The sequence below is a fragment of the Rhinopithecus roxellana genome, chromosome 1, assembly GCF_007565055.1.
Source record: "Rhinopithecus roxellana isolate Shanxi Qingling chromosome 1, ASM756505v1, whole genome shotgun sequence".
Lineage (NCBI taxonomy): Eukaryota > Metazoa > Chordata > Mammalia > Primates > Cercopithecidae > Rhinopithecus > Rhinopithecus roxellana.
Genome location: NC_044549.1, coordinates 34,190,981 through 34,205,719, shown reverse-complemented (window position 1 = coordinate 34,205,719; position 14,739 = coordinate 34,190,981). Strand labels below are relative to the sequence as shown.

The 14,739-nt window shown below is 39.0% G+C and overlaps 1 protein-coding gene across 6 annotated transcripts in view; it reads left to right on the top strand.

The window, feature by feature from the left end:
• The window catches only part of CFAP44 (cilia and flagella associated protein 44), a 149,226-nt gene that overhangs the window by 105,056 nt on the left and 29,431 nt on the right, over nucleotides 1–14,739 (top strand). For all 6 annotated transcript variants that reach the window (XR_004060088.1, XM_030941084.1, XM_030941082.1 and 3 more), the window contains 2 exons: nucleotides 9,619–9,796; nucleotides 12,536–13,036. Coding sequence is in view for 5 of the 6 variants with exons in the window: in XM_030941084.1 (XP_030796944.1) it covers nucleotides 9,619–9,796; nucleotides 12,536–13,036 (679 nt within the window). In the remaining variant the exon portion in view is untranslated. The remainder of the gene's footprint in view (nucleotides 1–9,618; nucleotides 9,797–12,535; nucleotides 13,037–14,739) is intronic.

Sequence of the window (14,739 nt, the reverse complement as noted above, 5' to 3'; positions counted from 1 at the left end):
AAGGGCAGTTTTATTTCTAATCTGTTTGCATCTTATTTCCTTTTGTTATTGCACTGGCTAGAACTTCCAGTACTATATTGAAATACAGTGGGAAGAACTAGCATCCACACTTTGTTCCTTATCTTGGAAAGCATTCAGTGTTTAAATAATATAACTATTTCCATCTTTTACCTCAACCTACCTATACTTTTATATTTGAAGTTAGTGTCTTCACTAACTTCACTAGGCAACATACAATTGGGTCATGTTTTTAAATCCACACTGCCCGTTTCTGTCATTCAATGGTATATTTAGACCATTTATGTTTAAGGTACTTATGTATATTTAGGGCTTATATCTGCTATTCTGTATTTTGTTTTCTGTTTGTTCTATGTTTTGGATTTCTGTTTTCTTTCTTCTGCTTTACTAAGGAATTTGTCAATGAATCCATCTGTAAGTATTCTTTGAGGGATAGTTTTAAATTCAAATTTAAAATTTTTGTTGTTACAGTACTATCCAGATGTTCTATTTCTTCTTGAGTCAGTTTTTATAATTTGTGTCTTTGCAGAAATTTGTGCGTTTCATCTAAGTTGTTAATTTTATTGGCATGAAGTAGTTTATATTATTCCCTTATATTTAATTTCTGTAGTATCTGTTTTGATGCCCTCTGTTTTATTTACATTGTTAATTTTTATATTATCTCTTTTTCTTCATCATTCCAGCTAGTGATTTACCCACATTATAGATCTTTTCAAAGAACTAGCTTTTGGTCATAGATTTTAAAATATTGTTTGGTCTGCTTTCTCTGTCATTGATTTACTATTATTTTTATAATTTCTTCCCTTCTAGTTAACTTAGGTTTAATTAGCTTTTAGGTTCTTGCTTCTTAGTGTGTAAACTTGTGTATAAGTTTTGATTCTATGCCCTTCTTCCTTTGTAATATAAACATTTAAACTATAAATTTCCTCCTAAGCATTGAGTTAGCTGCATTATACATTTTCATATGGTAGATATTAATTATCACGTAGTCCAAAGTATTTCTAATATCCCTTGTGATTACTTCCTTGACTTGCAGTTTCCAAAGATTTGGAGTTTAAAAAATATCTTCCTAAATTAGATTTATAATTTAGTTGTTTGTGGTAATAGAAAATAGTCTGTATAATTTAAGTTTTTAAAGATTTATGGAGAACTATGTTATGGTCCTGCATATACAGTCTGTCAACATAAAAGTTCAATACGTGCTTGAAAAGAATATGCTTTCTTGCATTGCTTGGTGTAGTGTTCTATAAATGTTAATTAGGACAAGATGATTAATAATGTTTTTCATATCTTCTATGCCTTTTTGTCTTTGAAGGCATGATTTTTTAATGGTTATTCTTGAATGTCCTCTGTACTCAACAAGGTCTCTCTAGTTGGTGGGAACATGAGTGATTCCCAGCTATGTGTAAACTATGAGAATTATTTGTTCTACAGTTTCCCAGTAATTGTACTTTTCCCAGGAGTTGTTCTTTGCCCAGCTTCATGGTGGTTCACATTGCACATGTACAGATTAATACTCAGCCAAAATGTTAAGGTTCTATGTAGATTTCCAGAGACATTTCTTTGTGTACCTCTGATATTCTTTTCCACAAATTTCTTAGCACCAAATTTGGCCTCCCTGTACTCTAATCTCTGTCTCCTCTGTCAGTGAGTTCCCTGGGCTGTATTTGGGATCCTGATCCTACCCCACAGGCTGGTAATTTCCTCTATGCGGCAGCCAGGAGATAATAAGGATCATGTCTTTTTACTTTTCTCAAGAATTACAGTTTTGTACTCTTTATTTTCAATGTCTGAACATAATTGTTTCACTTATTTTTATTCAGTTTTCTGGTTGTTTATATTATGAGGATAATAATGGGCCCTGTTACTTTCACATGGCCAGAGGCAGAAGTAGCTCTTCTCTTCCCTTCCCTTCCTTTTTCTTTCCTTCTTTTTTCTTTCTTTCCTTTCCTTTTTCCCTTTCTCCTTTCTTTTTCTTTAAAAATAGTGATCCTTCATTTTAGTGCAGTTTTACACAAATAAATGATTGTCAGTTAATACAATAGATAGTATGGGTTTCCTATGAGAGCTACGTATACATGCTCATATTGGCTAGTAGACTTTACTTTAAAAAATCAGACAGGTATGTTGGGATCTCCCAGTGAAGGGCCTTTTATTAGTACCAAGGTATTATGATAGCCCATACCTTTAGATACCTTAGTACTTCCAAAGCAGAGAGTTCAGTTTCTGTAGAAAGTATTCTTTGATTTTAGTCTGGATATAAAGATTGCCACTGTTTTGTATGTATGCAGGTGGGAAAGTTTAGGAGGGCCCAACTGGTTTAAGCATTTTTTTCAATACTTTAATTAATTTTGCTAAATATATCTAGCATTCCATTCTATACTTGCCCTGTTTGTGCTTGGAGCATTCTAGGGACTTCACCAAGAAGATAATATTCAATCCTTTTTGTGGCCTTATCTTGTGGGTATTCTGGGCTATAGTTTGGTCTGGTTTATTCATTGATATAATTTCATCATCTTTTTGTCTTCCAGAAATGGATCAGTGTCGCTGGTTTGCTCATGGCTTTCTATTCCATTCTTAGATTTCTGATAATTTACAACTTTTTGTACTTCTATACTGTCATTTTCATGGAATTTGGGTACAGAGGGAGAGGCAAATATGTATGCTCATGCTATCATCTTAAACTAGATACCTTTTCTGAAAATTTTACAGCAAGCACTTATGCAATTACAAAGTTTAATTGTCCAGGCATGATGGCTCACGACTATAATCCCATCTCATTGGGAGGCTGAGGCAGGCAGATCACGAGGTCAGGAGATTGAGACCATCCTGGCCAACATGATGAAACCCTGTCCCCTGTCTCTACTAAAAATACACAAATTAGCTGGGTGTGGTGGCACATGTCTGTAGTCCCAGCTGCTTGGGAGGCTGAGGCAGGAGAATCACTTGAACCTGGGAGGTGGAGGTTGCAGTGAGCCGAGATTGTACCACTCACTCCAGCCAGGCAACAGAGTGAGACTCCATCTCAAAAAAAACAAAAAAAAAAAGTTTAATTAACTTTGTAGTCATTAAAAAACCCACCTAATTTCCAAGACGTAATTTATATCAAGAGAATAAGTAACAATGTTAATATGAATTACTTAGAAGTGAACCAAAGCCTACCAGTAATTCAGATTATTTCAGTACAATCTAGTGATTGGTTCCTATTTATATAATTGTATATTATTTTGCTTGGGATACTTTAAAAGTAGTAATTGACTTTTTTTTTATTTTTTATTTTTTATTATACTTTAAGTTCTAGGGTACATGTGCATAACGTGCAGGTTTGTTACATATGTATACTTATGCCATGTTGGTGTGCTGCACCCATCAACTCGTCAGCACCCATCAATTCATCATTTATATCATGTATAACTCCCCAATGCAATCCCTCCCTCCTCCCCCCTCCCCATGATAGGCCCCAGTGTGTGATGTTCCCCTTCCCGAGTCCAGGTGATCTCATTGTTCAGTTCCCACCTATGAGTGAGAACATGCGGTGTTTGGTTTTCTCTTCTTGTGATAGTTTGCTAAGAATGATGGTTTCCAGCTGCATCCATGCCCCTACAAAGGACGCAAACTCATCCTTTTTTATGGCTGCATAGTATTCCATGGTGTATATGTGCCACATTTTCTTAATCCAGTCTGTCACAGATGGACATTTGGGTTGATTCCAAGTCTTTGCTATTGTGAATAGTGCCGCAATAAACATACGTGTGCATGTGTCTTTGTAGTAGAATAATTTATAATCCTTTGGGTATATACCCAGTAGTGGGATGGCTGGGTCATATGGTACATTTAGTTCTAGATCCTTGAGGAATTGCCATACTGTTTTCCATAATGGTTGAACTAGTTTACAATCCCACCAACAGTGTAAAAGTGTTCCTATTTCTCCACATCCTCTCCAACACCTGTTGTTTCCTGACTTCTTAATGATTGCCATTCTAACTGGTGTGAGATGGTATCTCATTGTGGTTTTGATTTGCATTTCTCTGATGGCGAGTGATGATGAGCATTTTTTCATGTGTCTGTTGGCTGTATGAATGTCTTCTTTTGAGAAATGTCTGTTCATATCCTTTGCCCACTTTTTGATGGGGTTGTTTGTTTTTTTCTTGTATATTTGTTTGAGTTCTTTGTAGATTCTGGATATAAGCCCTTTGTCAGATGAGTAGGTTGCAAAATTTTTCTCCCATTCTGTAGGTTGCCTGTTCACTCTGATGGTAGTTTCTTTTGCTGTGCAGAAGCTCTTTAGTTTAATTAGATCCCATTTGTCAATTTTGGCTTTTGCTGCCATTGCTTTTGGTGTTTTAGACATGAAGTCCTTGCCCATGCCTATGTCCTGAATGGTACTACCTAGATTTTCTTCTAGGGTTTTTATGGTATTAGGTCTAACATTTAAGTCTCTAATCCATCTTGAATTAATCTTCGTATAAGGGGTAAGGAAAGGATCCAGTTTCAGCTTTCTACTTATGGCTAGCCAATTTTCCCAGCACCATTTATTGAATAGGGAATCCTTTCCCCATTTCTTGTTTCTCTCAGGTTTGTCAAAGATCAGATGGCTGTAGATGTGTGGTATTATTTCTGAGGACTCTGTTCTGTTCCATTGGTCTATATCTCTGTTTTGGTACCAGTACCATGCTGTTTTGGTTACTGTAGCCTTGTAGTATAGTTTGAAGTCAGGTAGCATGACGCCTCCAGCTTTGTCCTTTTGACTTAGGATTGTCTTGGCAATGAGGGCTCTTTTTTGGTTCCATATGAACTTTAAAGCAGTTTTTTCCAATTCTGTGAAGAAACTCATTGGTAGCTTGATGGGGATGGCATTGAATCTATATATAACCTTGGGCAGTATGGCCATTTTCACGATATTGATTCTTCCTATCCATGAGCATGGTATGTTTTTCCATTTGTTTGTGTCCTCTTTGATTTCACTGAGCAGTGGTTTGTAGTTCTCCTTGAAGAGGTCCTTCACATCCCTTGTAAGTTGGATTCCTAGGTATTTTATTCTCTTTGAAGCAATTGTGAATGGAAGTTCATTCCTGATTTGGCTCTCTGCTTGTCTGTTACTGGTGTATAAGAATGCTTGTGATTTTTGCACATTAATTTTGTATCCTGAGACTTTGCTGAAGTTGCTTATCAGCTTAAGGAGATTTTGGGCTGAGACAATGGGGTTTTCTAAATACACAATCATGTCATCTGCAAACAGGGACAATTTGACTTCTTCTTTTCCTAACTGAATACCCTTGATTTCTTTCTCTTGCCTGATTGCCCTAGCCAGAACTTCCAAGACTATGTTGAATAGGAGTGGTGAGAGAGGGCATCCCTGTCTTGTGCCAGTTTTCAAAGGGAATTTTTCCAGTTTTTGCCCATTCAGTATGATATTAGCTGTGGGTTTGTCATAAATAGCTCTTATTATTTTGAGGTACGTTCCATCAATACCGAATTTATTGAGCGTTTTTAGCATGAAGGGCTGTTGAATTTTGTCAAAAGCCTTTTCTGCATCTCTTGAGATAATCATGTGGTTCTTGTCTTTGGTTCTGTTTATATGCTGGATTACGTTTATTGATTTGCGAATGTTGAACCAGCCTTGCATCCCAGGGATGAAGCCCACTTGATCATGGTGGATAAGCTTTTTGATATGCTGCTGAATCCGGTTTGCCAGTATTTTATTGAGAATTTTTGCATCGATGTTCATCAAGGATATTGGTCTAAAATTCTCTTTTTTTGTTGTGTCTCTGCCAGGCTTTGGTATTAGGATGATGTCGGCCTCATAAAATGAGTTAGGGAGGATTCCCTCTTTTTCTATTGATTGGAATAGTTTCAGAAGGAATGGTACCAGCTCCTCCTTGTACCTCTGGTAGAATTCAGCTGTGAATCCATCTGGTCCTGGACTTTTTTTGGTGGGTAGGCTATTAATTGTTGCCTCAATTTCAGAGCCTGCTATTGGTCTATTCAGGGATTCAACTTCTTCCTGGTTTAGTCTTGGGAGAGTGTAAGTGTCCAGGAAATTATCCATTTCTTCTAGATTTTCTAGTTGATTTGCGTAGAGGCGTTTATAGTATTCTTTGATGGTTGTTTGTATTTCTATGGGGTCGGTGGTGATATCCCCTTTATCATTTTTTATTGTGTCTATTTGATTCCTCTCTCTTTTCTTCTTTATTAGTCTTGCTAGTGGTCTGTCAATTTTGTTGATCTTTTCAAAAAACCAACTCCTGGATTCATTGATTTTTTGGAGGGTTTTTTGTGTCTCTATCTCCTTCAGTTCTGCTCTGATCTTAGTTATTTCTTGCCTTCTGCTAGCTTTTGAATGTGTTTGCTCTTGCTTCTCTAGTTCTTTTAATTGTGATGTTAGAGTGTCAATTTTAGATCTTTCCTGCTTTCTCTTGTGGGCATTTAGTGCTATAAATTTCCCTCTACACACTGCTTTAAATGTGTCCCAGAGATTCTGGTATGTTGTATCTTTGTTCTCATTGGTTTCAAAGAACATCTTTTTTTCTGCTTTCATTTCGTTATGTACCCAGTAGTCATTCAGGAGCAGGTTGTTCAGTTTCCATGTAGTTGAGCGGTTTTGATTGAGTTTCTTAGTCCTGAGTTCTAGTTTGATTGCACTGTGGTCTGAGAGACAGTTTGTTATAATTTCTGTTCTTTTACATTTGCTGAGGAGTGCTTTACTTCCAATTATGTGGTCAATTTTGGAATAAGTGCAATGTGGTGCTGAGAAGAATGTATATTCTGTTGATTTGGGGTGGAGAGTTCTATAGATGTCTATTAGGTCCACTTGGTGCAGAGATGAGTTCAATTCCTGGATATCCTTGTTAACTTTCTGTCTCGTTGATCTGTCTAATGTTGACAGTGGAGTGTTGAAGTCTCCCATTATTATTGTATGGGAGTCTAAGTCTCTTTGTAAGTCTCTAAGGACTTGCTTTATGAATTTGGGTGCTCCTGTATTGGGTGCATATATATTTAGGATAGTTAGCTCTTCCTGTTGAATTGATCCCTTTATCATTATGTAATGGCCTTCTTTGTCTCTTTTGATCTTTGATGGTTTAAAGTCTGTTTTATCAGAGACTAGGATTGCAACCCCTGCTTTTTTTGTTCTCCATTTGCGTGGTAGATCTTCCTCCATCCCTTTATTTTGAGCCTATGTATGTCTCTGCATGTGAGATGGGTCTCCTGAATACAGCAGACTGATGGGTCTTGACTCTTTATCCAGTTTGCCAGTCTGTGTCTTTTAATTGGAGCATTTAGTCCATTTACATTTAAGGTTAATATTGTTATATGTGAACTTGATCCTGTCATTATGATATTAACTGGTTATTTTGCTCATTAGTTGATGCAGTTTCTTCCTAGCCTCGATAGTCTTTACATTTTGGCATGTTTTTGCAATGGCTGGTACCGGTTGTTCCTTTCCATGTTTAGGGCTTCCTTCAGGGTCTCTTGTAAGGCAGGCCTGGTGGTGACAAAATCTCTAAGCATTTGCTTATCTGTAAAGGATTTTATTTCTCCTTCACTTATGAAACTTAGTTTGGCTGGATATGAAATTCTGGGTTTAAAATTCTTTAAGAACGTTGAATATTGGCCCCCACTCTCTTTGGCTTGTAGGGTTTCTGCCGAGAGATCTGCTGTTAGTCTGATGGGCTTCCCTTTGTGGGTAACCTGACCTTTCTCTCTGGCTGCCCTTAAGATTTTTTCCTTCATTTCAACTTTGGTGAATCTGGCAATTATGTGTCTTGGAGTTGCTCTTCTGGAGGAGTATCTTTGTGGCGTTCTCTGTGTTTCCTGAATTTGAATGTTGGCCTGCCCTACTAGGTTGGGGAAGTTCTCCTGGATGATATCCTGAAGAGTGTTTTCCAACTTGGTTCCATTTTCCCCCTCACTTTCAGGCACCCCAATCAGATGTAGATTTGTTTTTTTTACATAATCCCATACTTCTTGCAGGCTTTGTTCATTTCTTTTTCTTCTTTTTTCTTTTGGTTTCTCTTCTCGCTTCATTTCATTCATTTGATCCTCAATCGCTGATACTCTTTCTTCCAGTTGATCGAGTCGGTTACTAAAGCTTGTGCATTTGTCACGTATTTCTCGTGTCATGGTTTTCATCTCTGTCATTTCGTTTATGACCTTCTCTGCATTAATTAGTCTAGCTGTCAATTCTTCCACTCTTTTTTCAAGATTTTTAGTTTCTTTGCGCTGGGTACGTAATTCCTCCTTTAGCTCTGAGAAGTTTGATGGACTGAAGCCTTCTTCTCTCATCTCGTCAAAGTCATTCTCTGACCAGCTTTGATCCGTTGCTGGCGATGGGCTGGGCTCCTTTGCAGGGGGAGATGCGCTCTTATTTTTTGAATTTCCAGCTTTTCTGTCCTGCTTTTTCCCCATCTTTGTGGTATTATCTGTCTCTGGTCTTTGATGATGGTGACGTACTGATGGGGTTTTGGTATAGTTCTCCTTCCTGTTTGATAGTTTTCCTTCTGACAGTCAGGACCCTCAGCTATAGGTCTGTTGGAGATTGCTTGAGGTCCACTCCCGACCCTATTTGCCTGGGTATCAGCAGCAGAGGTTGCAGAAGATAGAATATTGCTGAACAGCGAGTGTACCTGTCTGATTCTTACTTTGGAAGCTTCCTCTCAGGGGTGTACTCCACCCTGTGAGGTGTGGGGTGTCAGACTGCCCCTAGTGGGGGATGTCTCCCAGCTAGGCTACTCAGGGTCAGGGACCCACCTGAGCAGGCAGTCTGTCTGTTCTCAGATCTCAACCTCCAAGTTGGGAGATCCACGGCTCTCCCCAAAGCTGTCAGACGGAGTCGTTCACGTCTGCACAGGCCCCCGCTGCTTCCCCTGTTGGTCTTCAGCTGTGCGCTGTCCCCAGAGGTGGAGTCTACAGAGACAGGCAGGCTTCCTTGAGCTGCTGGAGCTCCACCCAGTTCGAGCTTCCCAGCGGCTTTGTTTACCTACTTAAGCCTCAGCAATGGCGGGCGCCCCTCCCCCAGCCTCGCTGCTGCCTTGCAGATAGATCGCCGCAGACTGCTGTGTTAGCAATGAGGGAGGCTCCGTGGGCGTGGGACCCTCCCGGCCAGGTGTGGGATATATTCTCCTGGTGTGCCTGTTTGCTTAAAGCGCAGTATTAGGGTGGGAGTTACCCGATTTTCCAGGTGTTGTGTGTCTCAGTTCCCCTGGCTAGGAAAAGGGATTCCCTTCCCCCTTGTGCTTCCAGGTGAGGCGATGCCTCGCCCTGCTTCAGCTCTCACTGGTCAGGCTGCAGCAGCTGACCAGCACCGATTGTCCGGCACTCCCTAGTGAGATGACCCCAGTACCTCAGTTGAAAATGCAGAAATCCCCGGTCTTCTGTGTCGCTCGCGCTGGGAGTTGGAGACTGGAGCTGTTCCTATTCGGCCATCTTGCTTCCCCCGTAATTGACTTTTAAAAAATGCTTGGGCTCTGTGACAAAAGTGGCATCCCAGATTTGAAATTAAACTTTTGTATAATGATTAAATTTGAATATATACCTATATTAATGTAGACAAATTAGAGTTTATTATCATATTTGTGTCTGGGTTGTCTATTTTTCTAATAGATACAAGAGTAAACCTGGTGACGACTATGAAGATCCTAAAGATCTTCAAGCCATCAAAGAAGCCCAGGAGTATATGGGAGATTTCAATCTGAAGACAGCCCCAGACTACAAGATACCTGAGCACATGAGAATAAATGCTGCCAAGAAGGAAGAGGAACTAGGACACCTAGATTCTTTGGTACTTATCTACAGATTTTATGATAATGGAGAAAGCACCCTGGGTTCTTAATTAAATTCTGCTAAAACCACTCATTTCCCTATCTGGTCAAGGCCTATCTGGTCAATAAGGATATACAACCTTAGAAATTTAGAACTGGAAAAGACTTCCATGATTATCTAGAATGTCCTCTTTTTACAAATAAGGAAACTGAGGCCCAGAGAGGACAAGAGATTTATCCGTGGTTAGCTAATATGGAAGAACCAGCTGCAAATACTTACAGTGTATCTGAGGGTTATAGATGGGTATTACCTGACAGGTGTGCCAGGGTCATCAAGGATATCTGGTAATCTAGGTTGGAGTTTGACTCTCTGATGAATGTCTCTATCTCTTTTTTACTGTGGCCTTATTAAAAGTATTAATACATCTTTGCTGAGTTAGCATTTCTCAGAAGACTCATTCTGTCTTTGAGCTTTCCTTAAAATACCATGTTTCAGTACCAGTTTTATGGGTAAGCATTATATTTTGTGGACTTCGAACCTCTGAAATTCAAACAAATCCTCATTGGATTTAGTTTTTCATTGCCATGGACCACTAAGGACTTAGATTAAAAAGGCCATTGTTTAGCCTTTGTTTTTTTTTTGTAGGACTTCCAAACTTTTCTAGGCAACTCAATGCTAACAAACTAATATATTTCTTTGTTATTTTGTCTGCATTCCTCCAAACCACTTTCAATCATCCTGAGCATTCTGATCCCCATTTTCTTATCAAAGTTCCTCTTCCTGCTATATTAATTCCTTAATCACCATTTGAACTGACAAGTGACTTTTTATACTTAAAGGCTTAGAGGTCATCTGAGCTACTACTTTTAGGAGAACTTGATACACGGTAACCTAATGTGGTTGTGGAGGTTGCACATTTCAAGGCATCACTTTGGAGAGGGTACCAATCACATCACAGATATATTAATAGTGTTTTTGAATATTTTATAATTATCTGACAAATGAAAATGAAGTGTCCCGAGGAAGGGATGTCTTTTTCTGTTTCACCAAAGAGATGCATCCCAGTAGCACAAGGGTCCTGGCTTGGCAATTCATATCCACAAATTCATTTTCATAGCTCATAACTGTGTGTTTCTCATCAAAATGGACAATTTGGACATTTTAGTAATGACCATTTGGATTGTTTTCCTAGTTGTTCTTCTAAGGTAATTTTTATTCATCATGTTACATCCATCATTGTAGAGAAATGTTCTTATGACCACGATTTATCCAATCTGAAATTTCATACTCTAGTTGAGGAGATGGGCAGGTATGATGTCTTCAACTTAAATGCATTACATTGAAATTTGCTTTGTTAAAATAAAATCACATAGAACTCCTTTTTCTACAAGTCAGAAGACTGGAGTTCTGTTTCCATCTCTGCCACTTAATAGCCATGTGAACTTTGCTAAGTCATACAAATCTCCCTAAGCCTTTTATTTCATCTGTAAAAAGAGTACTAATACCAATTAACAACAAGACATGTCTGGTATACCTCATAGGGTTAATTTAATGGTCAAAATCCATAAATGGTCTTTATTGTCATGGTCAAATTGAAAAGTATTAAATAAAATAGTGTATTGTTCATCTTTTTTCTCAGCCAGTATTTAGGTTTGTGTGGTATGTGTAAAACTAGAAAGAAAGAGTTGATGTGTGAAGAGGCTCCTTAAAGAGGTAGGTCTTACAGCCATCAGTGATTTGGGTTTGTTCTTATTGGCCTAATCTGCAATCCATCAGACACTTCAGAGGTGGTTGTCATTCACCCAACTGTTGGCTTTTGAGTTTAAACCTTAGTGGTTTAAAGGTTTATTTTCAAGTTGCAGAACATATCCTCTATCTTGATACAGTTTTCTGTGTTGCCGATAGTAAATATATATGTAGCTTTTGTAAGACCGCTTGAAGGAGTGACTTTTGATCTTTAAAAAACTGTATGTTTATGAAAAGTAACTCTTCATGGCCTTTGGACAATCTAGTAGCCTAACTGCACACAGGAAGTAGGGTTGCATGTGCTCTCAGGCTCTGGGAATGGCATTTAGACAACACAGACCAGGGAGACAGCTGGTAATGAAAGAGCAATGAGATTATATATATATATATATATATATGGAAGCAGAGGCACAGCTTGGCTTAGATAAATGCAGAAGGAATGAAGGAAGGATCCTGCAGTCTCTTGGTGTGACATGCTACTGAAATTCAGAATCATGGCCTTACCTACACAAGGAGTAATGATAATCATGTGGCCAAAATTCAGAATGAAGATAGGCTAACCTGTAGTTTGGGCCTAGGTGGGCAGCCCTAAGTGAGTCTAAGTCCAAGGGATTCAAAGTTCCAGCAGGAAAATGCATTAATCGCCTTCCTGTTCCCTTCCTCCCTGGAGAGAGTATCCAACTTGAATAAGGCTCCAGGAAGGACTTCCATGGAGTGGTAAAGGAGGACAGGGAAACTCAGCCACATGAGCCAGCTGGAGGGAACAAATTGTGGGAAGCCAAGAGATACCAGAGGTCATATCTAAACTGTCCTTCCATCTTGGAGGAGCTAAATGGAAAAAAATCCTAAATATTAGAGAAAAGGGAAACTTGGTGGTAAAAAGGTATGATCAGATGAATTTTTATCTTGAATTCTTGCTAGGCCTTTCAGCAAGGGAAAAGAGCAGATCGTACTCCATGCAGTTATTTGTCAGAGGGTTGTACTGTTGTTTCCTTCCTCTTCTTTTTTTCAGGTCCATGGAAATAAAAGGTACATGAACAAGTGCATTCTCTCTCTTAGAGACCTTAAAGTGGCTGTTGTTGAGGAAATACAGTGCCTGGTACAAGAACTGAAGAACATTCAGTCGGCTCTTCACGTATCCAAGCACATACCCATTCCCCAAATTCCTCAGATACACCCGGAAGAAGTTCCAGAAAAGAGATTTCAGTATGATGAAGAAACTCTCCTAAATTTTAAGCAACAGCATATGAAAAGTGACGATGAAAAGTCCCCCAGAGTGGAGCAGACAGGGTCTGAAGGCCCAGGTGGAGGATTCCTCAAGCTCTCTTCTGGAAAGGATGGGGATTTGACAACCCGAGATTCAATGTCTAGATCATCAAAGGCATCAACATTCAGCCTAGATATACCAAAGTATATGGAATTTGAAAAAGCAGAGCCAACGGATATGGAGCTGGAAATTATGAAGAGAGATGAGATTAAACACATGTACATGCAACAGTATTTGGTCAACAGGGTAAGGGGTGAACCTGTTCCTAGTTAAAGCTGAAAGAGAGAAGAGAAGGGAAAAAAATGGGTCAGGTTTTTTTATTTATTTTAAATTTCTCTGCATGAACCTTTCCCAAACCCTGACCAACTCACCACTCAGTGATGGCTTGGCTTCTTCCCCATCCTTGGCCTTCTGGAAATCATTGTGCTCTTCCCAGAACTACAGAGCTTTTAAACTTTTTTTGGTTTTGTTTTGGAAAGCTGGCAAAGAATGAAGGGGAAGCCCATGTTTCAGTTACTTGGCATCCAACTGAAGTCATCGTAAAGGAGAAGTGGAGGAGCAGCTTTTAGATGATGGATGGAACATAGATGATGGGATGGAACATAGTTAAGAATTTCCGGAGAAACAGGGCACCCTCTGCTTTTCACACCATCCTTTTTCTCTAATATGTGGTTTGTTCCATTAGTAGAAGTGTTTATGGTGATTACTGGGTTTGAGATTGTTCTGCAGCTGGAATGGCAACTATTTTTATTTCTAGGAAAATCAGGTCCAGACTATGACCTGCTGGGCAGGATGTTCTTTGAATATGAAGGGAAAAGAACCTTTCTTGGAGAGATAACTCTGCTGCCAGCCATATGGATTCCCTTTCCTCAGTGTGTCTTTCCATCTCTACCCTGTGGTGATGCCCTCAATAGCTTCCCAGCCTTATTCTTCACCATTATCTCTTCTTTGTCCAGCCCTGTTTTCTCACTGTTCTTGACTCTTTTCACTCCACCTTTTTCTCCCACACCATTCTGAGTCTTATATCTGTGCTTTTTCCTTTGCTGTTTCCTTCTACCAGTAATGACTTCCTTCCAGAGTTGAGTCATCAAAGCACGGCTCAGTTTCAAACCCTCTCCAGCATTTTCTGCCCACATTACTCATGCTTTCCTTGTTTCTAAACTCCAGTTGTACCTGTAATAAGCATCTCATGTTTTACACTAATTTTCCTTGCTGTTTCATGGGTATTAGTATTGTCTTGAATATTAAATTACACAATTCGTGAGCAAAGGGCCATGTATACTTCTTTTGATTCCTCCACATTGTCTAGGACAATGTCAAACATATCATAGATATTCAGTCAAAGGTTTTAATTGATTTAATTGTAACTAATTTATTAATTTAACAAATATTTATTGGATGTTCTATATGCAGGGACACTGATAGATAGGATTAGGGATACAACAATTCCTAAGAAAGACATGTTCTCTGTCTTCACAAAGCTTATAGGCTATTGGGGTTGGAGAGAATAAAACAAGTGTAATCCTTACAGACTTGGAGACCTATGTGGTTCAGTTTAAGAATGGTGTTGCACTGAAGAAAATATAGGCCTGCCTCCAAATAAATGCAGGAATAATTCAAATTTGTTAAACAAGCTTTAAAGGGGAGCCCAGACATATAGTCTACAGTGATAGTTACTTAAAAGTTTAATTTTTTCTTCTCTCTCTGTTTTTTTTTTTCAGCTCTCTGAATTTCTCTGGTAGTTCCACTGCTCCAAACCCACAGATCTCTTTCTCTCCTCAGCCCCAGTCTGGGTCCTCACTTATTACAGGCTTTTGACAATTCTGCCTATCATGTACAAACTAATTAAAAACATTGAATGGTTTGTTTCTTCCTATTGTTATAGTTTCCTCAGGAGAATCAGCCCTTGGGGCTCTCTCTTGACTTCTTATTCTCCTTTGTGATACTGG